At 54.3% G+C, this 25,316-nt stretch overlaps 1 protein-coding gene across 3 annotated transcripts in view; it reads left to right on the top strand.

Moving 5' to 3' along the window:
- TMEM184B (transmembrane protein 184B) overlaps positions 1-25,316 on the top strand; it is a 48,926-nt gene that overhangs the window by 18,157 nt on the left and 5,453 nt on the right. For 2 of the 3 annotated variants that reach the window (XM_029205020.1, XM_029205021.1), the window contains exons 2-8: positions 6,579-6,828; positions 8,350-8,515; positions 20,079-20,169; positions 20,691-20,766; positions 23,543-23,634; positions 24,477-24,646; positions 25,117-25,311. In XM_029205020.1, the coding sequence (XP_029060853.1) occupies positions 6,637-6,828; positions 8,350-8,515; positions 20,079-20,169; positions 20,691-20,766; positions 23,543-23,634; positions 24,477-24,646; positions 25,117-25,311 (982 nt within the window). In that variant the 5' untranslated portion in view covers positions 6,579-6,636. Of the gene's footprint in view, positions 1-6,578; positions 6,829-7,789; positions 7,802-8,349; positions 8,516-20,078; positions 20,170-20,690; positions 20,767-23,542; positions 23,635-24,476; positions 24,647-25,116; positions 25,312-25,316 lie in introns of those variants that run through there. The other variant, XM_029205022.1, reaches the window with a different exon arrangement.

Raw genomic sequence — 25,316 nt, 5'->3', positions numbered from 1 at the left:
AAAAAAAAAAAAAAAAAAAAAGATGTGTTGAGCTCCATTGTTAGGTTTGACAAATCTTTCTGATTGCATTTCTACAAGATAACCAGTAAATCTCTGATACAATTTCCTGAGTGACTGCCCATCTCTTTACAAATTTGGTGGAAAATTTTACTGTTCTACAGTCTAAAGCTTTTTATTATGGAAAATTTCTAACACAAGTAGAGTGCATAGTATTGATAGAATGCATTTCTACCCATCAGTCACTCAGCTGCAACAGTTAGCAACATCTGGCAATCTTGTTGCATCTGTCCCTCTCCCCCTTTTCAAAGAGCAAAAGCCCAGATGTTCTTTTTTGCCCTTAAGTAGTTCATTGTACATCTCTTCTTAATAAGAACACTTTAAAAACTTTTAAATTTTGAAATAATTATAGGCTCACAGGAAGTGGCAAAAATAGTATGTAGAGTCCCATGTACCTTTTTTCCCCCCAATGGTGACATCTCAAATTACTGTAGGACAGTATCAAAACCAGGACATGGACATTAGTACCGTACTGTTAACTAGACGAGAGACCTTATTCAGTTTTCACTGTTCTTACGTGTGTGTAGTTCTATGCAGTTTTGTCTCCTGTAGACCCCTGTAGCCACCACCACTATCAAGATACAAAGTATCTCACCGCCTGGAGGGAACTCCCTGTGTTACCCTCTGGGTGTCTGTGCACCCACTTTGCTTGCTGCCTCCGCCAACCACTAATCTGTTCTCCATCTTTATAGATCTGTCATCTTGAGAATGTTATATAAACGGAATCGGGCAGTATGTGATCTTTTGAGATTGGCTATTTTCACTAAACATAGTGCCCTGAGATCTGTTTGGACTGTTGCCTGTGTCAATAGTTTGTTCCTTTTTGTTGCTGGGTAGTATTCCATGGTCTGGATAGAGCAGAGTTTAACCTTTCACCCGTTGAAGGACGTTTGGACTGTTTCCGTGTTTTGAGGATTACAAACACAGCTGCTGTGAACATTTGTGTATACGTTTTTGGGTGAATGTACAATCATATCTCTAGGATAAATGTCTAAAAGTGATTACTGGGTTGTATGGTAGGTGCATGTTAGTTTTACAAGAAACTGCTGAACTCTCTTCCAGAGCCACTCAGCCATTTTATACTCCCACCAGGAACGTATGTGAGAGCCAGTTTCTCTGCATCCTCACCAGCATTTGATGTCACTATTTCGTATTTATATGTGGGTAGTGATATCTCATTGTGGTTTTAGCTTGCATTTCCCTAATTGCTAACGTTGAACAGCTATTTATGTGTTGGCCACGATCCTTCTTGAGTGAAATGTCTGTTCGTGTCTTTTGCGCATTTTCTGATTGGATTGTTTGGGGTTTTTTTGGTTTGTTTTTTTTTTTTACTGTTGAGCTTTGAGCATTCTTCCTATACTCTGTATTCTAGGTGCTGGTGTGTTGGGTATGTGGCTGGAAGATATTTTCTTCCACTGTGTGGCTTGTCTTTTCATCCTCTTCACAGAGCCACAGCATGAAAGTTGTTACTTTTAGTGAAGTCCAGTCAATTTTTCCTTTTACAGGGTCATGTTTTTGGTGTCAAGTCTAAGAACACTTCGCCTAGCCCTAGGTTTTAAAGATTTTCTCCTGTGTCTTCTAAAAGTTCTGTAGTCTTACACTTTACATTTAAATCCATGATGCATTTTGAATTAATTTTTGTATATGGTATAGGGTTTAGGTTAAGGTTCTTTTTCTTTTTTGCTTCTGGATATCCAATTGTTCCTGCACTATTTATTAAAAAGATTATTCTTCCTCCATTGATAAGGACTTTTATTTTTACATACCCACCATGCACCTAACAAAATTGTCAAGAATTCCTGTGTGCTGTGTATTTCAAAGAGGTCTTCTTTTAATCATTGGTTTGTTTGCATCAGGACCCAACAAGGTCTAGTAGACATTGCATTTAGTTGTAATGTCTCCTTGGCTTTGTTCTATAACAGCCCCTCAGCCACCTTTGTTTATAAGCCCCTAGTTCCTGGGAGAAACCAGGTCATTTGTTCTATAGACCGTCCCATGGTCTGGCTTTGGCTGCTACTTCCTGGTGGTATCATTTGTTTTGCTACCCTCTGTATTTCCTGGATACTGGTGGTTAGTTCTAGCGACTTGTTTTGATTCCAGTTCACTTTTGGGGTGAGGTCCTTCCTAGGTGGTGCTGTGTGTTGCCTGTGCACCTCACTAGGGGGCTCAACACTTCTGGCTGCCCCTCTTTAGTGATGTTGACCTTGACTGTGGGTTTGGAGGGTGCTGCCTGTTCCATCCCTTATCAAGTCCCCCATCAGCCTCTCACTTAGTGGCTTCATCACCCACTGATGGTCTGTATCTATGCCCATTATTTGTGTTAGGAGTTGCAAAATGGTCATTTTTTTGGTCGCGTTCTGTCTCCATTTACTAATGGGCTTGTGTAAAGCGGAAAACTCCCCCGACAATGACGTCGTTACCCTCAAATATTATAGATGAAGCAGCTGAAGCTCTGAGAGATGAAGTCAAGCCAGCAGGCGGTGGAGTCCGGCAGGAACCCGGCTTGGTGACTTCACAGCTGGAGCTCCGTTTCACTCCATAGAGACTCTGCCCCAAAGTCCCTGCCCCTTCAAAGCCTGCCCCACCCCTCTCCCCAGCCTTGGCCAAGTTGGTGCTTCCTCGGGGCTCCCTGGGTGCTCGGCACTCACCTTTGTGCAGTGCGGTGGGGTAAGTAAGGCCTCTGGGTACCCCTGTTGCATCGAGCAGGCGTGTAGAGGAGCCGTGAGTCCTTGAGGCTGAGGCCGGGTCTTCCATGGCCAGCACAGCACCCAGAGGCCTCCGGCTGTGTTTGTTGGAAAGATGACTCCAGTGTGTCCCCTCAGGCTCTCTGCCTGACCCTGGCAGAATTTTAACGTTCAGTCGATTAAGAAAATACAGGGGACCTGCCAGAGCATCTGGGGTTCTGAGCTGCATCCGTGTATCCCCCCCTCTGGCATGTGTGTGCCGCGTTGAAGAAAGGCAGCCGGGGGGGGTGGGGGAGGCTTTTCCCCGGGGAGCAAACTCCCACTTCTCCCAGGTCCGGGGCTCCACCGGGCCAGTGTCCTGTTCACCTGTGGGACCCAGGCAGGCAGAGGTCCTTTCCAGGTAGGTGCCCATCCCGAGTGTGAAAGGATGGGACCCCAGTGTACATCCTCTGCCACCAGCACCCACGTCTGTGAAGTTTGCGGGGTCTAGTGCCGTGAGCTGCCTGGGGTCCTGGTAACAGGGTGAGCTCTGGGAGGCAGCCTTCCAGGAGCTGCCTTCACCTGCCTCTCTGGGTGCCGGGGACCCTGCGTCTGTAAGTCAGAGCATTGTCTGAAGTATTTTGGGGGGTTATTATGAAAACCCTCAAGTCATTTGGTGCTACCCCGGGAAGCTGTAAAACCCAGTTTCACATCATTTTTCTCATCTCTAAGATGTAGATAGTGTTACTTACTTCAGAATTGCTGTGAGAGAAAGCATGAGATCATGTTGGGGAAAATGGTTTGCAAACAGCGAGGGCGGCCCGAGAGTGAAGTAAATGGTTTGTATATCACAGGGCCCCCAGTACGAAACGTGGCCAGCGTGGGTCGGGCCGCCGGAGTGCTCGCCCAGGTTGTGGCTTCCCCTCCTGGGAAGTACCTCCCTCCCCTTCCTGCAAGAAGAAGTCAGGGCCCTGGTGAGACGGCCATGACCCCTGTCCTGGAACGGGGCTCTGGAGCCCGAGGGCAGCTCATCCACGGCCTGGGTTGGTAGACAGTAGGCACCTAAAACGTGTTATAGGGCCTGGGTTTAAGTCCAGCGTCTAATTTGGGGGCAAGTCACCTGCCCTCTCTTGAGTGGACTTCTTGGGAACCAGATGACCTATATAAGGAGGGCACTTGAGTGTGAGGAAGCAGAGTCCCAGCAAGAAACGGGGCGGAGCCTTCATCAGCTCCCACAAGCTACATAGATGCCCTGGAGGGTTACCTGTGGTGCAGGTTAGGGTGGGGTCAGAGCTCAGCCATCTCCCCTCTGGGGAGTCTGTACAGGGCCTTCTCAACGCTGCCGTTAGTAGAGGACAAAACAGCCTTCGACACACCCGGCCCTTGCTCAGAAGGAGAAGATTGGGGAGTATTTGTACTTCCTGAAGCCCCCCCTCCCATTTCCTCGTGTTTGTTCATTTAATTTGGGATGACAGACAAAGACGATGATTTACAACCCAAATCTTCTTTTTCTGGAAATATTTCTGGCACTGCTTTTCAGTTTTGCAACCATACTTACAGGAGCTATTCTTAGACTTGTCACTGTGTCTCTTTTTCAAAGCACCACCAGTCTTTATATAGGCACCTTCTCCAGTTTTGAGTTTCTTTATATAGATGACGTCTCCAGTTTTGAGTTTTTAATCTAGATTCTTCTCTTGGTTGGTGTGTTAGAGATCATTTATTTTTATAGGAAAATAGCAATATAGAGGGCTCTCCTGGGATAATAACTTACAGCTAAGAGCAGACATGGCTCAGATGGGGGCAGAAGGGTGGGGAGATGGTGGGCAAAGAACCTCTTCTTCATTGCGGGGTCATGGTGCACCCCAGAAAGGCCCAGGGAAACCTCCCGTTGGTGTCAGAATGTTTTGGCTGAGAATATCAGCTCAGACTGGGAAGGCACTGGGAGAGGTCATCTGGGCTGACCTCAGGGTTCAGGCTGAGATGGTTGGGTTTGGGGGTTTGGCCATTTTCTGGGTCAGGCAGTGGGGACCCTCTGGGCCCAGTGAGCCCGTGCAGACACACGGTTGGTTGGGGTGGAGCTGAGACATGAGCCCCGGCCAGGACTCTTTCAACTCTCACCTTTGCATCTGTTTGCATCAGTGGTTGGTTGGTCCCCTGGTCCATTGCAGGTTAGTCTTCCAGGGCCTCTGTTGCCAGGAGGCTCCGTGGCCCCAGGACGGCGTGCCTAACCTGTCAACAGGTGGCAGCACTGAAAGGCACTCCCGTCAGGTCCGTGGGTCTCGGAAGCTCGCGGATGCAGGAGTGGCCAGCCCTCCCAAGAGCAGTTCCGGGTGGTTCTGACAGAATGGCTTTGCTCTTTGAGAGCAGTTCTAGCCCCTGGCCAGCATTGGTCCCTGTTTGTAAACTTGCCAGGATATCCCTAACAACAGCTCTTCCCGTAATATCTGGGTTACCATCCAGCGTGAAACCATTAACTTGTTGCCACCAGGAAGTGCGGGGCTGACATGACAGCCCACCTGGGGTAACTGCCTGGGACCCTGGAGTGCCATCCTGTGTCCCGCCCACTCCCATCTCTCCCACCCAGAATCTTCCTTTAGGCCAGCTTCCTCAACTCTGTTCTTTGCTTCTCTCTGAAGTACCTCAAATTCCTTTTGGAATAAGTTGTGAAAATCAATAGATAATAAAATAAATGTTACAAATGGCCTTGGTGCTCAGCTCGGTGCTGGGGATTTAAAGATGGAAAAGTGGTCTTGCCTCAAAGAGTAGGCAGACTTAGGAGGATAAACGCGAGCAAATGACAGAACTGCGTGTTACGTAGAACAACAGAGGCGGGTGAAATGCGTGGAAGTACCTGACTGGGGAAGGTGAACAGGACAGGCTTTTAGGAAGAGTGATACATGAGCTAAATTAAAAGGTGAGCAGTTTGTTGGTGGGGAAGGGCCGCAAAGTCTCCAGAACGGCACAGCTGGTTGGTGAGGAGTGGATGTTAGCCATTAGGGAAACTGGGGAGAAATGGTAAAGAAAAGACACATACCCGTAGAGGGGATGCCTCAGTGCTAAAGTGATCTTGCTAGACCCGGAGGTGTAAAGATGGGCGGAGCCAGCAGGTAATTACTGAGCACCTGCCGTGTGCCCACCCTGTTTCAAGTGCCAGAGATGCGGCCATGAGCGGAGCAGGGCCCCTGCCCTCAGGGAGCTTGTGTCTGCTGCAGGGGGTGGTTAACGCACACGTGCGTAAGGTACAGTTTGTCAGATGGAGTCGGATGGTAGTGAGTGCTTTGGAGAGAAATCGAGCAAAGCAAAGTGGTCAGGAGCGCCTGGGGTGAGGGAGGGCTTGCCACATTTGAGCAGGTGGTCAGGGCAGAGGCCTAAAGGAAGTGCGGGAGCGAGTTGTGTGGCTGGGCAGAGACAGCCAGTGCAAAGGCCCTGTGGCAGGAGCAGGCTTGGCGTGTCCAGGAAACAGCAGGAGGCCAGTGTGGCTGGAGGGAAGGATCGAGATGGGAACTGTGATGAGATCAGAGAGCACGGAGGGCCCATGTGCTCTGTAAGGACAGCAGCTTATACTCCGACGGAGATGGGAGCTGTTGGAGGGTTTTGAGCAGAGGAGGGACCCAATCTGGCTAACATCTTAGAAGGTTCACACGGCTGCCGTGTGGGGATGGTGTGGGCAAGGGCAGAAGCAGAGAGATTGGTCAGGAGCCTGTTCCATTAATCCAGGGGAGACATGCTGGGGGCTGGAGTGAGACGTGGTCAGGGTCTGGTCACATTTTGAAAGTGGAAGTAGAGACCTGGAAGGTTCTTTCCAACACCGCCACTGACGCTTGGAAGGAGGCTAACGTTGCGGTTCCCTCTCTCTAGGCCAGCTCATCGCTTACCCCGAAGGTTTCTCTCAGGAAGCCCCCTGCTGCCGGGCACCATGACTGTGAGGGGGGCCGCACTGGCCCCAGATCCAGCGTCGCCCACAACAGCAGCAGCCTCGCCCAGTGTCTCCGTGATGCCCGAAGGCAGCCCCACAGCTATGGAGCAGCCCGTGTTCCTGATGACAACCGCCGCTCAGGCCATCTCTGGCTTCTTCGTTTGGACGGCCCTGCTCATCACCTGCCACCAGGTACCCAGGCCGGGCAGGAGCCCCTGAGCCAGTGAGCCCCAGCCCTCTAGGGAGGTCCTGAAAGGTTTGTTGTCCAACAGAGTATTAGTTAGGCCAGGCCGGGCTACACTGCAGTAAAAAATAAGCCCGAAATCTCAGGGGCTTCACCCGGGGTAGTCAGGTTCCTGCTCAGTCAGCCCAGTGCAGGTCAGTTTCCGTTCTGTGGCTCTAGCATCTTGCAGCTTTTAAGACATCATCCATCTGACAGCTGTGGGGAGGGGCGTGTGCAGAAGGCACTCTGGGTGTTTAACTTTCTCAACCAGAAATGGCCCACTTCCAAGGGCCAGAACTGGTCATGTGTCTGGCCTAAACTACAGGGGAGCCTGGGAACTGTTCAGGGGCACAGGATGGCAGTGATCCCTTTGCAGATGAGAAAATTGACACCCAGAGACGGAGGAGGGAGGGGAACTAGCCTAGTCACGTACAGGTTGGTGGCGGAGCTGGGATAGAGGTCAAGTCTCGCGTCCCCCTGTGCTCGCTGTCCCCGGGGAGGCTGCCATGGGCTGGGATGTGCCTTGGCTGCCCCAGGAAGAAGGTTTGAAGGTTGCCAAGCGAAGAGGGGAGGCTGAGCCTGTTCGGGTCCCAGTGTTCCCCGTCCCTTCTAGAACTCGACTGCTTCCAAGGTGGTTGGCTCACAGCAGATGGGGAATACTTTGTTCTCTTCCTCCCAAGCCCAGGGCTCGGCTGGGCCAAGCATGAAGTCATGGGAGCGGAGACGAGAGACTCTGGCTGCTGGGACTGTGCATCGTGGTTAGAGCAGTTCTTGGCACTTGTATGCAGCTTTTTTTTTTTTCTCCTGCTTTCTAAAAACCACATTGCATTCTCCCAACTTCCCAGCAAGGCAGGCAGCACTGCACCTGTTCAACAGATGGGAAAATGAGACAGGCCATCACTGCAGCCATCCAGCCAGGAAGTGCTCCCACCTTCTGTGAAAGTGAGGGTCCCGTCCCTCCCGCCCTCTACACCATAAGTTAGTTAAGGGACGGGGTGGGGTGGGCGACCACCTGGACGCCTGTGTGTTAGCTCCATGCCCTAGGGGCCAGGTGTTTAGAAAGGCCAGGCGGCGGAGGGACACGCACACGCATGTTAATAGCCTCCTCTGCACCAGGCACCCAGTTCCCAAACCTGGCCGTGCACACGGGTCCCCAGGGAGCTTGTCACAGCTGTGGATGCCGGCACATCCCTGGCTGATGTGCACGGTCTTGGGCGTGGCCTCGTGGCCGGTGTCTGTGTGGTGGCCCCGGCGCCACCACGTGCAGCCTGCAAGCTTCACGCGCCCTGTGGTTGATGCTCCCACAGCCTCACGACGGAAGTTTTGTGTCATCACACTTTACAGAGGAGGACGCCAAGGCTCAGGGTTGAGTAACTTGGTCCCAGCGCTAGTGAGGACGGAGCTAGACACAGGCTGGTCTCCTCCTTCTGTGGAGCAGGCGGGCCAAGGCGGGCCGTGGGCCCTGACTGACCCGGCCCCTCTGCCCCCAGATCTACATGCACCTGCGCTGCTATAGCTGCCCCAACGAGCAGCGCTACATCGTCCGCATCCTCTTCATCGTGCCCATCTACGCCTTCGACTCCTGGCTCAGCCTCCTCTTCTTCACCAACGACCAGTACTATGTGTACTTCGGCACCGTGCGCGACTGCTACGAGGGTGAGGACAGCGCGAGCGGCGCCGGGAGGGCCAGGGGAGGGGGGTGCAGAGCTGGGCCGGGAGCTGTGCACCCACCTTGTCTGGGTGTCCCAGCTTCCTCCCTGAGGGGCCAGCCGTCACTTCTTGAACCCCTTCACGGTTTCCATCCAGGTACCAGCACACATGTAGCCAGCGTCTCACCTGCTGAGGCGGCCCCCAAACACCTCCACAGATACCTGGGAGCAGGGACCCTCCACCTGTGTCCCATTTCTCAGTGCCGGCATCTCTGATGGGGGAGCGGGCAGCAAATAAGTGGTCCATTTGTAGGTAGAAGACCCAGGTACAGACGGGTAAGGGGCTTATCCAGGGCTCTGTGGTAAGGTGGTAGCAGGACTGGACCTCCCTCCCCACGTGTCTTAATTCTGAGGGCTTTGTCCCTGGAGGAGCCTGTGCTACTGGGACAGGTGACTCGCTGCCTTTCAGGGGGCAGTTCTCATGTGTGGTGTGAAAGCATCACCTGCTCCTATACCGAGTTGCAAGCACCGGCCAGGCCCTGTGCTGGGCCCTGGGCAAGCCCGCCCTCAACCTGCCTGCTCTCCGGACGTCTGTGCCACCTAAACTGTCAGCACAAGGAGACAGGGACACTCTCTCCCAGTGGCCCTGGCCTGGGGTGGGCAGGGAGCAGTGTCTTAGAGAATGAGTCAGCGTCCGCCATGTCGTACCGTGCATGAGCATTCATTCTGGGCAGAAAGGAGTCCCAGCGTGCTGGGCTGGGAGGTGCTGGGAGCTGTGCAGGGGGCCGGCCACAGCCAGAGGAGAGACCAGCACCTGGAGGGCATTGCCATGGGAGCAGGGACGGGGACATACAAAGCCTTGTGGGACATAGAGGGAAACTTAGATTTTCTTTTTACTGGTGATACACAAAAATACGATGTGATTGGAAACTGCAGTTTAGAAAATCTCCAGGTGGTGGGTGGGTGAAGGGGAGGGGGTGGCCAGAGGCCCCAAGACAAGTCACAGGCCAGCGATGCTTTGGCCTGTACCCAAACAGGCCAGCGGGGATAGGAAGGAGGGCCCTTGAATTCAAGATCCCTGCTCTGATGCCCACCCTCCTCTCATGGTCCTGCGTTTTCCTGTTTTCTCCCCGTACCTGCACTGTTGGTTTCGGGTAGAGTGACCAGACCTGGTATTCCTTATGCCGAGGCCCGGCAGCTCTGACCACGACTGGTTATTTGCTTCCCAGACCCCAGAGGGCTTTGCCCCAGCCCTGGGCTCAGTGGATATTGGGGTGCAGCATGCTCATCCCCAAAGAAGCTAGTCTCTCTTCTTGTCCCATTTTGAACCTGTGCATCCCTGAGGACTCGCAGGGCACAGGAAATGCCTTTGGACTTGGCGAGGGAATGCAGGCACCTGACAGGCACAGACTGCGCCCCACCAGCCCTGCGGTCACATTGACCCCTTTTCCCGCCCACCCGGCACATCAGTTTCCCCAGTGGCTGCAGAGCCTCCTCCTTCATCTTGCCTCCAGCATCTCCTCGGAAAGGCCTCCCCGTCGCTCCCGCTCCCAGCCCCCTGTCCGAGTCCTCTCGGCCTCACCGCGGTTTGCAGTTAAGCTCAGACAGCCTGCGAGCCCGGTTTGCTCCGTCTCCCTCGTGGACTGTCAGCTCCATGAGAGCAGGAATGGGCGGAGAGCCTGTGCGACAGAGCCAGGCACGTGATGGGTGCTCATTCCTTCTGCATTTTTCGAATGAATAAGGGACTTGATTGAACACCTGCTGCATGCCTTGCGTTCGCCCACACGGGGCCTCATTGAATCCCCAGGCTGGCCCGGCTCTGTCAGGTGAGAACACTGCGGCCAGGCGGGGACCTGCTCAGGGCATAACTGGGGCTCTAGCGCCTGGTGTTCCTGGAAGCGGTGGAGTCCCCAGGGAGACCTTTGGGCACCTGGGGAGCTGTAAAGGCTGGGGATGGGGAAGGTGGGGCTGAGACCCTTTTCCGTTCAGCTGCCAGCCTTGCCCGGTGCTCAGGAGCAGCCAATGCCGACTGGTTTCTTGAGAAGCAAAGAGCTGATCCCTGCTGGGGGCGGAGGTGGGGGGTGTCTCCTATGTGATGGGGGGCAAGTATAGGCTCCTCTCTCTCCTGGGCCCTGAAGTCTGGGGCGCATGGCAGAAGGGGGGGCACCGCCGGGGCCTCTGCACCATCCTCACTCCAGGCCTCAGAGGCGGCAGCAGTTGCTTGGGAGCTCCCCCCACCCCAGAAGCCCTTTTGTTCAGGCCCTGCCTGTCCCAGCTTTCCTCCCAGCCACGTAGGGGTCCTCCCGGGAAGCCTGCTGCCCTGCGAAGCACATCTCCTAGCAACGCTATTATCCGCTTGGCCTCTCCGAGGGAGTTTACAAACAGCACAGCAGCTGTTGTGAAGTTCAGGCTGCCCCCGAGTTCACCAGCTGGCAGTGTCTGAGTCAGTGGGCTTGGCCCTGGCCTGGCCAGCTCGAGCACCTCTGCTCTGTCTCGGACCCTCCCCTTTTGTAGTCTAACCTGCAGCTGCCAGCAAGAGCTTCCCCTGTAGAGTTGGTGATGGGGTGTGTCCCTTACAATTCAAAAAGAAGCCCCCTCCCCGTTCATTCCTCCTCCCACCCTTCCTCCTCAGTGTCCCAACGCCTGGAGCCAGCCCGTCCCGCAGGCCAGGTCACAGCCAGACTCTCTGCCGGGCATCGCAGAGACATTTGCTTTTCTTTTTAACAAAATTAAAACAACTAAAATTTTACTTTTATTAAGGTAATACATGCACATGTTTGAAACACAGAACTGCCCCAACTCCTCCTCACTCCCAAAGTCATCCTACTTTAAACTGGTTTCTTTTTCTAGAATAACCTAAAAATATGATTATACTGTTGTTTCTTGATTTTTCAATTTTATGTAGTGTTACATAGTGACTCCCTGCTGTGGAAGGTCCTGATTTAGGTGTGTTACCTCCAACTACACACACGCGCGCGTTTTCTTTCCTTCATGTTTTTAATGTGACCATATCATGATTTTCCTTAGTCTGTGCTCAGCGTGTGCGTCATTACACGTCTGTACATGTTGTTCAAAGCTGAGCCTTACAGTGTCCCAAGACGACGTTTCCTCGTTTGACTTCATTTTTCCTCCGGTTACTACTTGTCTTGCTTTTTGGTTTGCTCTGTTTTCTGTGTCTCTATCATTACTTTATTCCGCAAATGCTTCAGTCAAGTGAAAAAAGAAGCCCTCCTGTCAGTGACGCCAGACACATCAGCTCGCCTCCTAGCTCTAGGGTTTCCGGGCGGTGGTGCTCCTGGAGCCCTGCCCTTCTTGCTCCCGTCTGCACTGCTTGCCCTTGAGGCCTCCTTCTGCTCAGCTGTTGTCCTGGGTCTTTCCTTCACCGTCATCCCGGGAATCCTGTCGCCTCTCCTGTCCTGAATCACCTGCTCCTTGGATGCCATCTTTTCCATGTTTGACGTCTGCTCTCTTCTTAGTTCGCGCACATCTAGGAGCTCCCTGAGAAAAAAAGTTGCATGGGAGTTTTGTTTTTTGAAATCTGAAAATTATCTGCAAATACCTTTATTATATTGTTGATTCGATTGGTGTTCAGTGGGAATATGATTCTAAATTAGAAATCATTTTCCCTCTGAATTTTGAAGGCATGTTTTTCACATTCTCTTAGTTTCCAGTGTTGTTTTTGGAAAGTCTGCTGGATTCTGATCCTTAATGATTGTATGTGACCTTTTTTTTTCCCCCCCTGGCTTTTAGGATCTTGCCTTTATCCCCATTGTCCTGAAACCTCACAAGAGGTGGGATGTTCATTGTGCCGGGCACCTGATGGGCCCTTTCAGTTCAGTGTGTAAGCAACTCCCGTCCTGTGGTTCTGGGAAGTTTTCCTGAATGTTTTTTGATCATGTCTCCCCTCCACTTTATTAGCCCTTTTTCTGGGATTCCTGTTAAGCAGAATGTTGCACTTCTGGATTGAGCCTCAAATTTCCTTTACAATTTCCTGGGATTTTCCATCTCTTTTTTGTTCTGCTTTTCAGGAGGTGTTTTTTTTTGTTTGTTTGTTTTGTTTTTTAATCTTTACCTTTGAGCTTTTCTATTGAAGTTTTTTTCTGTCTCTCTCTTTTTTTTTTTGGCTGCATTGGGTCCTCGTTGCTCTGCGCAGTCTTTCTCTAGTTGTGGCGAGCAGGGGGCTGCTCTTCGTTGCTATGTGCGGGCTTCTCATTGCAGTGGCTTCTCTTGTTGCGGAGCACGGGTTCTAGGCACACGGGCTTCAGTAGTTGTGGCACACGTGCTCGGTAGTTGCGGCTCGCGGGCTCTAGAGTGCAGACTCAGTAGTTGTGGTGCACGGGCTTAGTTGCTCCACGGCATGTGGGGGTCTTCCCAGACCAGGGATCGAACCCATGTCCTCTGCATTGGCAGGTGGATTCTTAACCACTGTGCCACCAGGGAAGTCCCTCTGTTGAGGTTTTATTTCCTTTATCATGTTGTAAAATGTCAGGAGCTCGTCCCTGCTCTCTTTTTCCTAGCCTTGTTCTTGGTATTGGTTCTTCTTTTTCTGGGGATGCTAATTACAGTTTTCTTCTGTTCCCTGCATTATCTGTGTCTCCTGAGTTCCTTCCATCTGTTTGTTTGCTTTGCTCTTTGACCTTTGGGTAAGAAGCTTACCTCAAATGTCTCATGTCCTTGGCTATTTTTTATATTTAAGAATGGGGGGGCTTCCCTGGTGGTGCAGTGGTTGAGAGTCCGCCTGCCGATGCAGGGGACACGGGTTCGTGCCCCGGTCCAGGAAGATCCCACATGCTGCGGAGCGGCTGGGCCTGTGAGCCATGGCCACTGAGCCTGCACGTCCGGAGCCTGTGCTCCGCAACGGGAGAGGCCACAACAGTGAGAGGCCCGCGTACCGCAAAAAATAAAAATAAAAAAAGGATGGGGCTTAAAACTGCTGGGCCTTCTCCCAGTTGGGTGATAGGACACGGGGCGTTTCCTCTTCCATTTTCGTGTGGTGGTGGGGCAGACACCAAATGAAGGCTTTGATTCTGGACCTGTTTCCCCAGAGAATAATGTTCTCATCTCCTGCCTGGGAGGAAGGAGCTGAGGGGCTGAGCTACAGGTGCAGGCCGGGAAAGGCCTTGGACATCTCCCCTTGGTATTTAGACTTCCTCTCTATATTTTCTGCAAGACTTCGCATTGCTGTCCTCAGCTGGGCCAAGTTCTATGAGGACAGAACCTTCACAACCTGTCTTGAAAGTAAAAAGCCAAGAGCTCCACGTGGACACTTGTAGGCCAGCGTTTCCGTTTGCACCCCTACCCACAGCCATCAGAGCTGCGTGGTGCGCCCAGTCTTCGGGTTCCTGGGGTTCTCACTGGCTCCCTCCTGTCCCTGAGGTTAGTGACCGTGCCGCATCTTCCAGAGCTTTGGTCGACATCCCTTGTTTGCTGCCTCTGGTGCCACGTCCTTGTCCTTGAAAGTTTGTACCTTTCCCCCCATTCGTTCTCACTTCAGGGGCATTTCAGGGGAGAGTGGAGGTAAACCCTGCGAATTTGGAGGTAGTGTTTCCATTTTCCAGGGAGAAGTGAATGCTTGTCCACAGTGCCCCTGCTCTGCATCTACTACCTGGTAAGGGCCGGAATTCACAGAGCCTAAGGAATGTGCCACCAGGGTATAGGGGGCAGGCAGATGGTGGAGGGGTAGAATCCAACCCCCTTACCTACATTTAGTGCTTGATTGTGGTTGGGGTGAGAGGTAGCCCCTAAAGATGACTCTGAGACAGCCTGGGGAGCTCTGTGGGCAGACATGTGGGTGGGCCAGAGCTCAGACGAGGGAGACGCCCTCCACAGGTGTTTCGTGTGGCACTGTTTTTTTAATAATGTTCGTGTGGCACTTCACAGTTTACCATGTATTTTTCATTACTGTTAGCTCATTCTCACGTCTCAATTACCTGGTGGGGTATATATTATCACCCCCGTTTTACAGATGTGAAAAAAAAATTCACGTAGGCTAAGAAACTTGCCCAAGTTACCCAGAGAGTGATTGCCAGAGGCTGGACTCAGCCCTGGGTCTCTGAGGCCCAGGAATTGCTCTGTGCCAGGCTTGGTGAAGGAATACAGGACAAGTTTCTCTCCTGCAAAAGTGTGAACTCTTGTTAAGGGAAGAGATTTTACATGCATGAAAGAAGCAAAGAATGATGCCTCATTTTCTGAAATCTGTCCCGGTTTCAGATTTGGGACAAAACTTAGCTTCCTGGAATCTGGCCCAAGTAAAACGTCTTCCCAGGTAGGGAGCACACAGCCTGGATGAATACAGCTGAGGACCACAGAAGACCCAGAGGCCAGTGTGCTGCCAGGGGGACTCACGGGCTGGTGGTGGCCCTTGCTGGCTATGGCTCTTAGAGAGCCAGGAATCAGAAGAGCTCAGCCAATCAGAATAAAGGCAGACATCCGGAAGAAACCAATAGAAAGAGGGACCAGAATCAGTGTTTCGGGTGGCAAGAAGCATCAATGAGCAGGAACGGCAAAGGACAGAAAAGCTATGAGGAAGGAAGAGCAAAGTGCCGTTGGAGCAGCTCAGTGTCTGGGGACAGGTGCTTAGGGAGGACCCCGCCCACCTGGCTGTGACACGTCGCATCCGTCGTTGTCAGTGGTGATCACCAGTCACAGAAAAAGCGGGAAGGAATGTTTGGGTGCCCCTATTTACTGAGCAGAGAAGGTTTCTGTCCCAAGTGGTCAAAATTAAGTTTTCCGGGCTCATCCACAAGTTACTCTGAAATATATCTTTCCAAATAACCAAAGTATTTCTGTGCAGCGAAAAGGCCTAGGCCCTAAGGCCGGCTTTAGGGGCTGCGGGTGTGTGGAGGAGGTGAACTGGGGATCGTCAGTGACCTGTAGCCAGTGTCACTTGCAGTGGGGGACTCATGAGGACAGTCCCCTGCAGCTAGCAGGGACAGTCAGAGTATGCTTCTTAGCGGGTCCTCTCTTGAAGTCCCTCGGGCCCCTGAGGGCTGTGTGGTTGCAGTTGTCAGGCCAGGGGGGATGCTGGATGGGAGGCTGGGTGGAGAGTAACCTCTTGGTCTGCAGCTTCCTGTCCAGACAGCTCTTGGTGGGAGAAGTTGCCAGTGAGGAAAGAAAGCCTCGCATCTCAGCGTCGGAAGGGACCTGTAAAATCCTAGCTGCTTGGAACCCCTTTAAGGTCTCAGCTCAGAGGCTGCCTAACCTCTGATTGCATGCTTCCACTGGCAGGGAGCTCACTACCTTTCATCTCTGAAGACTACCTGCCAGAAATTGTTTCTTATATTAAGCTGAAGTCCTAGGATCTGCCCCTGGGATGAGTGGGTCCTGTCTGACCCTCTGGATGAAGGTGGTCATCACTTATATGAAAGTGATCCCTAATGTCTTTTCTCCAGGCCTCAAGTCTCCAGTGCCATCCTCCTTTCATCTCCATTCTGGTCCTTTGCCCCTGATTGTGTGCATTTGTCTCTAGTTCCTTTAAGATTTGGTATCTAGAATGGAGCTGAAAGTTCCAGGTACCTGATTTTCCAGGGCGAGAAAGAGAGAGGCCGGGGTGGGGTGGGTGGGAACCCATCCCTTCCCTCATGCTGGATGCTCCCTGTGGGCCCCTTGGTCACTTGTGTGTCTGGGGCCTCTCAAGGGGACCAGAACTGGAGCTGTGGTCAGAAGCGTGGTCAGGCGACAGTGCTGCTGGCCGAGAACCCCACTCATAATCTTTTTTGCTCTTCTGATGTCCAGAGCCAGCATATCTCTGTGTTTGTTCCTGGGGTGTGTGTTGAGTTGTCCAGTTTAAACATGCCAGCTGGGGTGGGGTGGGTGGTATTTTGCATGGCTCGGAAGGGCATTGATTTGTCCAGATGGTCAGTGGGTCTTGGTGTGGGCTGGTTGAGTCATCTCGAGGAGATTCTGTCTTGTCTCCCTTCTCCGAGATGCATTATTGACTCACTAATGACTCTTTAACAGACACCGTCAGCAGACTGGTATTTGGCCAGACTGTCTGGCCCCATAGCACTGTGAAAAGGTCAAAAGTCCTGAACTGAGAGAGATGGATGAAATTTGATGATCCGACCAGTTGAATGCAGAGCTGCATATGGACAGACAGGTGGAGCACGTAATCAGGAGCGTGCTGCGTGTGCTGTGACACAGGAAAGGATGTGAGCTCAGGCACCAAGCTCTTCCCAGGAGTGGATTGCAGGACAGCCTAGCTTGGTGGTTCTGGACAGAGAGGCTGATGAACCTTGGGCCCCTGTGGCCTCGCCTGAGGGTTTTGTCTTTGGGGACTGGAAGTCTGATCACCTTGGGGAAGGTGCAGCTTCCCAGGCTGTGACAGGATGAGCTCCTTGAGCGCAAGACTGAGTGTTGGCCATACCCGCCTGCCCCGCCTCTCTGAGCCTCACCTGGAGCTGTGGCCTGTGTCCATCCATTCGTTCCTTCCGTGTTGATTGAGTATGGAAGTGTCAAGCCCTTTGGTAGTTGTTGTGGGTGGGCCTCAGTTCCTGCCTGCAAGGTGTTTACAGAAGACAGTGGGTAACACTATGGACTGTTCATTGTGAGCACAGGCTTATAGATAAGGCATCACACTCCCACCCCTAAGGCCCATCCTCACAGCAGCCTCACCAGGAAGAAGCTGTTGTTATCCCCGGCTTAGAGATGAGGAAACCGAGGCACAGAGCTCTTAAGAAACTTGCCTGAGACCACACAGCTCCTAAGTGGTGGAACCATGATTCACATCCAGGCAGTCTGGCTCCGGGATCCATGGCTTTCTGGCTGCTTTATGCTGCCTCTTGTACTGGAAGGATCAGACAGATCAGCAGAGAGATTGTGGGGTGTGATGTGAGCATGGCGACAGGACAGGGGAGGCTGCCAAGGACAAGGTGGCATCTGAGCTGGGTCTGCCTCTGGGGTTTAGCAGAGAGATCGGGATGTGCCACCAAGGGGAGGTGTGAGAGATCACGGCGTGTCCTGGGAACTCTGGAAGTGGTTTTATGTACATTCCACTTACTGTAGCTGTGTACATAACTACCCCCAAACAGACTAGTGTAAAACAGCCATGTATTGTGTTCATGGATACTGCACGTCAGGAATTTGGACAGGGCACGCTGGGGACAGTTTGGTCCTGCTCCGTGGTACCTGGGCCTCAGCTGGAGACCTGAAGGCTGGGGGAGGGGCCATCTGATGTCTGGTTTACTTATGTGTCCAGTTGATGCTGATGTCAGCTGGGGGCCTCACTTCCTCCCCCACATGAGCCTCTCCACGTGGACTCTCCACGTGGGCCAGCATGGGCTTCCTCACCGCATGGTGGCTGGGTCCAAGGGCACGCGTCTCAAGAGAGGAAGAGCCAGAAGAAAGAGGCCTTTTCTAACCCCAGCATCAGATGTCTCCATGCTTCGCTTCTGCCGTGGTCACCCCAGTTCACCCAGATGCAAAAAGAGGGAAGAAGACCCCATCTTCTGAGAGGAGTGTCGTTGTCATGGGATGTGGCTGCCTTTGGAAGATACCATCAACCACAATACAGCTGGACCCAGACTGGAATGGGCACATCCCCTCTACTTGGCCTTATATGGTTTTGGACGAAGGTTACTAGCAGGCTGACATCAGATTGGGCGTGATGCCCCCCGCCCCCTCACCCCCCTGCCTTCGGATACCGCAAAGTTTCTGTCAGTGGAGAGTGATCTGGAGCCCAGTCAGTGGAGATTCCTGCAGCCACCAAACATCCTGAACTGCTTCCGTGTCAGACAGGCAGCTCACAGGGCCCTCAGCCCCGTCAGGGGACAGATAAACAGTAGTGGCCATGACAGCCAACACCGAGTGCTGGCCCCTCTTCTGAGCACTTTGCATACTCACTGAAATCCTGCCACCTCCTAACTCCGTAGGGGCTCTTTCTGTCTCCATTTTAACAGGTGAGGAAACTGAGCCACAGAGAGGCTCCCAGCAGAGTCACACTGCAAACCCTCTGCTGTGTGTCTCTAGGGGGACGGTTGCAGCACAGGTGACAGATGCTATGGGTCATGTTTATGCAGGGTGCCACTTGGGCCCCTGTTCCCCAGCCCCAGACGTGAAACCTTACTAGGTTAGAGCAACTGAGGGGCGTACAGCCCGCAAATATATTCCTTTCCACGTTGCTGAAGGCCAACTTCTACCTCCAAACGTACAGCCAGGATTTCCTGTGTTCCAGTTTCAGGCAGTCAAGCGTTTGTGGTGTGGTTAGTATGTGCCGAGGGCTGGGCCCATGCTCGAGGGAGAAGCAGGCTCCCAGTCGGTAATCACACTCCGGGGGTGGGCGGGGCGGGGGCTTCTCATGGTGGGTGGTGTCTGACGGGTTGACGGTACCAGGAGGCCAGAGGGCAGGGCGTCCAGGCCGTAGGATCTGCAAGGGCAGAAACACAGAGGGCACGAGACCCTGCCGAGGGGAAGGGGGCACCTAGTGTTGCTGGGAAGGAAGTGTGACGGGTGGGCAGGGACCAAGCCACCTGGTGAGAGATCTTGAGCTGAGCCAGGGGGCTGCACCGGGGGGCCTTGAAGGCCCTTCTGCTGCACCGGGGTTGGCTGGTCAGATAAGAAGGAGCCCGCTGGCTGCAGGGCTGCTGGTGCCTCTCCCTTGATCTTATTATCCCCTGACCCCGCCTTGACCCTCCCCTTGGCCTCACTCCTGCGCTGGACACGTCTCCTGTCCCCCTGCGCTAGGTCCCTGATCTGCCTCCTGCATCCTCTCTTCCGTGGCGTCCTCTACTGTGCACCTTGTCCTCCCCTCCACGCCCTGTCTCCCTGGCTCCCGGCACTTCTGTGTGCTTCTAGCACCCTGCAGGCAGCAGCCTGCATTTGCTGACCCCGCAGAAGTCCTCTGACCAGGAGACCAATTACAACATAGTGCTGTGTTTGCAGCATTTACAGCGTGCTTCTACTGGGCCCTAGGTTGCTGTTGTAAATTTTGGATCTCTGTGGGTGATGTCAAGCTGTGTCATGATTCAGGATGAGCTGGCCCAGCTTCCTAAGAAATTTGCACTGTATTTTGTGCGCCTCTCATAGGTTTTGTTACAGCTTGTCATGCTGTGCTCACTGAGATGCCGCTACACGCTGCTGAATGCATAAGGGGTTCTATCTCATTCTTGCTGAGAATTTCTCCTGAGATCCCTCTGGAGAAAGTTTTATTGTTGCTTTGTCATAAAATTGTGATCTGTGACACACAAACAGAAAAGTGCATAAAGCTAATAACTAACTGTAAAGCCGAAACCCAGACCACGCACACTGCCAGCTCCTCAAGCCCCCAGCACCCCGTCCCGAGCTCCCCTCCCACAGCTTCCCACACGGCCCTGGATTTGGTGCTAATGACTTTCTTGCCTTTCTTTGTGGTGTGACCAGCAGTGTGTGTGCGCCTCCCTGAACAGCATGATTTAGCCGTGACTGACTTTGATTACAAATGGAATATTCACTGCGGATTCTTACGTCCCTGAGGTTCCCTCCCCGTTGCTGCCTGTGACTGTGGTTCTTTCACTTTCGTTGCTGTTTAGAATTCCACCATCTGTTTATCCATCCTGTTGATTTGAGTGGTTTTTCTCTGGACATTGTTTTCACAGCCTTGGTCATCTATAATTTCCTGAGCCTGTGCTATGAATACCTTGGGGGGGAAAGTTCCATCATGTCAGAGATCAGAGGGAAGCCCATCGAGTGAGTATGAAGTCCCCCCAGAGCCCCCCCACACCACCCTGTTTCCCGGGCCTGACGTTCTCCGAGCTCTCCTGGCGTCAGCCGGTCACACAGACCATCTCTGCCCGTGACCTTGACCTCTGCCTCTCCCACACTTCCTGAGCGAGGCCATTCATTGGAACTCTTAGGAGGGCCTGTCTGGCTCTTTCTCCTTCTCTCTCTTCCTGTCCTTTCCTGTTTGCCTGTTTCTCCCTCTTGTAGTTTTTTACATTCAGTGCCTTTTAAGTTGGTTTGTTATCCCAAGGTCAGTGTCTCCCCGCTCCTGCATATACCCTACTGTATATGCAAACACTCTCCTGCTTCTCTCCCTGTGCTTGGCCTTGTGCTCAAAGACTGCCCAGGATCCAAGCCCCATCCTCACCCTACCCCGCCCTACCCCAGCTTGTCTGGATCTGCAGGAGGGTGAGGGCGGCCTCCCCCAGCCCTGCCTTCCTGAGTCTGGCTCTTTGCTCACCAACCCCTTCTCTGCTTGTCTCTTCCAGGTCCAGCTGTATGTATGGCACATGCTGCCTCTGGGGAAAGACTTACTCCATCGGATTTCTGCGGTTCTGCAAGCAGGTGGGTACCCCCAGCAGCTGCCCTGGTCAAGAGTTGCAGGCCAGGCACCAGGAGCCTGGGTCTGTGCCCTGGAGTAGCAGCTGCAGGGGCCGTGCTGCCCCTGGTTGACATAGGGACAAAGACGGGCATAGGGCCCACCTGCAGGGTTCCCATTTCCTGTGAGGCACCCCAAGCCCCAGCACCCACTCCCTGAGCAGTTAGGGATGCACCTGCATGGGTGGGGTGTGCTCAGAGGGGAAGCAACAGGTCTCCCAGGAGTGCCCGATGCAGCCCTGGGCAGGAAGTGGTCCCAGACTCCTGCTCACTTTGACCAAGTTGTGGCGTGTGAGTGTCTGAGGAAGTGCATGGCGATTCTAGAATCTCAGTTCAGAAACTTCTGATTAGCTGCGGCTAGAGGCCAGGAGGGTTTCTGCATTAAAGAACATGACAAAACAGGTCTGAGCAGCCTCTGGTCCCTTCCCCCATTTCCCACTTGTCAGGCAGTCTAGCAGCTTCCAGCTTCCAGAGCTGCCGCCCCAGTGGCCTCGAGTGGCCTGGGTGGAGGCAGTGTGGTGTTGTGCTTAAGTGCACGGGTCTGGGTGTCTGACCATCTGAGTTTGAATTCCAGCCTCTCCTGTGACTGTGTGACTTTGGATAAAGTACGAAACCTCTCTGAACCTTGGTTTCCTCTTCTGTGAGATGAGTGTAATGATACTCACCTCAAGGGATGGTTTGAGGAACAGGTGAGGGAAAGCCCTTAACACAGCCCTGGCTCAGAGCCCGCTGTCCCTTGCCCGGGAGGCAGTCAGGCACCACGCCCAGCTGGCGTGACCTCGATTTAGTCTCCTCTGGGGCTCCACAGGGCCTGTCAGCCCGTCCAGCATCATGCAGCGTCGTCACGAGGGGAAATGAAACCCACGGCCCATCACCGTGACCTGCGGGAGGACTGGCCTTTCTGCTCCCTTTTGGGCGGGGCCGTGCCCGCAGTGCAGACGCACCCACAAAGCACTGCCTGGACGGCCCAGTCTGCAGTTCTGCTTCCAGATCCTCCTTCCCTAGGGTGTTTCTAAATTCAAAACCTCCCCACAGGACCTGCAGGGAAGGAGTTCAGACTGTCCTGGGTTCAGGGTGGGGCCTGTCAGAGCCATTGTTTACCAGCGCTGGCCCAGCTGTGACTCACCGCCTTCTTTGTTGGTGATGTTGTGTATGAAGTTTTGACCCCAGATCACTAGCTGGGTTGCCTTGTTGCACATTATTCCCCAGCCCTGTGGGCTTTGATGTTCCACTGCTGTTCCTGGAAGTGGCAGGGTCAGGTAGTAAAAGGAAAGAACTGAAGAAGCCTCCTCCCCCCTTTCCCACGTGAGAGAGGACACCGCAGCTTTGTCAGCAGTGCCGGCGCCCGGGTCTGAGTCTCCTGGAGAGTTTGCCTCTTCTGCCACTTCAGCTTCTCTGTGCCTCAGTTTCCTCATCTGTACCCTGAGAATGCCGACAGTACTTATAAGTCACGGGGCTGTCGTGGGCCCCAAGTGAGCTGACCCGGGGCAGCACCGGCCTATCGGCAGGCTCGCAGGGCTCGCTTGGGACACGCTGCTGATCCTCCCTTTCCCCAAAGCGTGCTGGTCCCGCTTCCTCTAGGGGGTGGGGGGCAGGGGAGTTTTGCGGGGTTTGCCGACCGCAGCATCGCCCCTCAAGCCCCCGTCACACACGCCTCTCCTCCTGGCAGCCACACGGCTCAGGCCGCCCCGGGCTCCCCTGCAAACTGCACTCGAGCCTCTTTCGGGACAGAAACTGTGGGTTCCACAGGTTACTTTCTCTGCTCCGGGGTCCTTGTCCCATTTGGAGCCACACTAGCTTAGCCTTGTTAAATGACTCCCATCTCCACAGAAGGGGCCTTGTGGCTTAGACTTATTTGGTTTCAAGAGAATCGTGCTTCTAGTGATTTTATGGGCGCCGAGGGTACCTCTGGCGTTTACTGGCGCCTCTGTAGGGACTTGTGGAAACCTGGCTGAGGGATTCTTTCCGTGGCAGAGACCTCTGCTGAGTGCTCAGAAGTGGGAGACCTCCAAGGACACCCCGTGCGGTCTTGTTCTCCAGTCCCCGCACAGCGACCGTGCAACACGGGGCTGGTTACAACCATCTACCGTGAGCAACCACTCGGAGGCTGGGCGACCGCCCACTCGGGCTTCCGCAGCGGTAGTTGGCAAAAGGCCAGAATTCAGACGCCTGCAGGGACTCCGGACCTTGGGCTTCAGGCTGCTTCCTCTTTTGTGCTCCTGTGGGGTCATCTCCATCCCCAGTAAGACCCCAGCTTGACAGAAACCCTGGACCCAGGCCTAGAGCATGGGGCAGGGAGCCAGACCCGGGGCAGACAAGGAGACCCTCACCTGCCTCTGCTCTCTGGGGCCACCTCCCTGCTGCCGCCCCTCACCAGCACTTAACCCCTTGCACTTGTCCGCTCTCTGCCCCTGGGCCGAGCTCATGCTCCTGGCATGAGCTGCTCCCTCTGCCCGTTCCCCCGTCCCTGGCACATTCACGGTGGCCCCTCCTCTGGTGGAATCTCTGTCTCCGGCGTCTCTGCCATTCTTCCTTCACACCCTCTTGTCTTCTCACGCAGCTGCATCGCCCTGTTACTGTCTCGTGTATTCTGCCTTCCCCTCCTGACAGCAGTTCCCCCAGGGGCAAGAGGTTGGGCCGCCCCCATCCCCTGGCATCCAGCCCAGGCCCAGCTGGCCAGAGGAGCTGCTTCTTCCGTGGTTTCTGTGCTTATCCTTGACTCTTGACCTTCTCTCTGCAACAGGCCACCCTGCAGTTCTGCGTGGTGAAGCCGCTCATGGCTGTCAGCACCGTGGTCCTCCAGGCCTTCGGCAAGTACCGAGACGGTGACTTTGAGTAAGCAGTGGGTCCCCCCACTGCGCGGGTGGGGGGGAGTGGGCGGCCCTGCCCCGAGGCTCATGCCCTGGCCTCAGATTGCCCCACCCCCGTGTCCATCCTCTGAGTGGAGGCCAAGCCTGACCCCGGCCTCCTCCCTCCTGCTGCAGCCCTGAATTGTGAGGACGGAGCCTGGCAGTGGTGCCATCGCACTTGGCGCCGCCTCTGGCACCAGAGTGAGCCCTCAGTATCTGTCACCTTCAGGCTGCAGAGTGGTGCCGGCGGGCCGGGGAGAGCAAGAAGGGACAGTGACCATCCCAGGGCAGGGGGCCAGAGGGCCAGAGCCCTGAGGGGCCCGTCTCGAGCCTCCTCTCCTGTGTGAACTGACGCACACACAAGACTGCGGGGGGTTAGTGAAAGTGACCACGTGGCCCACGTGGCCCTGAGCTTGCACGCACTTCAGACACACTCCCTGTACCCTACACGACAGCCCCCAAGGGCCGGTGAGCAAACAGAGGCTCACAGGGGACGTCACTTGGCTCAAGCGCAAAGAGCAAAGCTGAGCTTCGTGTCCCTCCGACCATCAGTCTGAGGCCCCGCCCCTGAGGACACCTGGAGTCCTCCACCAGGAGCGTGGGCACCGGAGCTGCAGGTGGCAGGGCTGGCCTGTCCTGCAGGTGCTCACCCTTGCACTCCCCGCAGTGTTTGGACCGCTTTGATCACCCGTCCCCTCCCTTTGATGGCTCGGGGAGCATTGCTGAGAGCTGTGCAGAGTGGCATGTGGGCAGGGCAAAGGGGGGAAGGAGGCCCCTTGTCCTGCACAAGGGTCAGTTCAAGCCAGAGAATGCTCCCCGTTCCCACAGCGTCACCAGTGGCTACCTCTACGTGACCATCATCTACAACATCTCCGTCAGCCTGGCCCTGTACGCCCTCTTCCTTTTCTACTTTGCCACTCGGGAGCTGCTCAGCCCTTACAGCCCCGTCCTCAAGTTCTTCATGGTCAAGTCTGTCATCTTTCTCTCCTTCTGGCAAGGTGAGCCTCCTCCCAGCCCCTGTGAGGCTGGCCTGTGCCCCTCTGTCCCCTAAGCCTTGTCCTCTTCCTCCTGCCCACCGTCCCCAGTGCCCCGAGGGCCCAGGCCATGGGGCTGTCCCTAGGCGATCCTGGCCTGGAGCTCAAAGGGACCTCTGTCCACTGAGCACCTGTGGGATGTGATGTCTGGGCCCTCAGGGCTCTTTCACAGGAGCCATGACCGTGGGCGGGACTGCTTCCTGGACAGGGGGATCCAATCCAGGTGGTGTCCAGCCAGGACCTGGGGAGTGTGGTTTCCCTGAGGCCTTGGCTTGTGTCTGCATCCCTGCCCAACAGGGGTAACTGTGGACCCTGCTTCCAACCTCCCTGGGGAGTGTGGCATTTGGGGGGCTATAAGGAAGAAGGGAGATGGGGAAGGGCATCCAGTCTGGGACCAGACGCCCATGCCTCCGCTTCCACACCTCCCCTTCCAGGCATGCTCCTGGCCATCCTGGAGAAGTGTGGGGCCATCCCCAAGATCCACTCGGCCCGCGTGTCGGTGGGTGAGGGCACCGTGGCTGCTGGCTACCAGGACTTCATCATCTGTGTGGAGATGTTCTTTGCAGCTCTGGCCCTGCGGCACGCCTTCACCTACAAGGTCTATGCTGACAAGAGGCTGGACGCACAAGGTATG

The sequence above is a fragment of the Monodon monoceros genome, unplaced genomic scaffold (assembly GCF_005190385.1).
Source record: "Monodon monoceros isolate NGI ecotype Baffin Bay Population unplaced genomic scaffold, NGI_Narwhal_1 Super_Scaffold_6, whole genome shotgun sequence".
NCBI classification, from domain to species: Eukaryota; Metazoa; Chordata; class Mammalia; order Artiodactyla; family Monodontidae; genus Monodon; species Monodon monoceros.
Note: the sequence above shows the minus strand (reverse complement) of the source record. Positions and strands in the feature narration are given on the sequence as shown.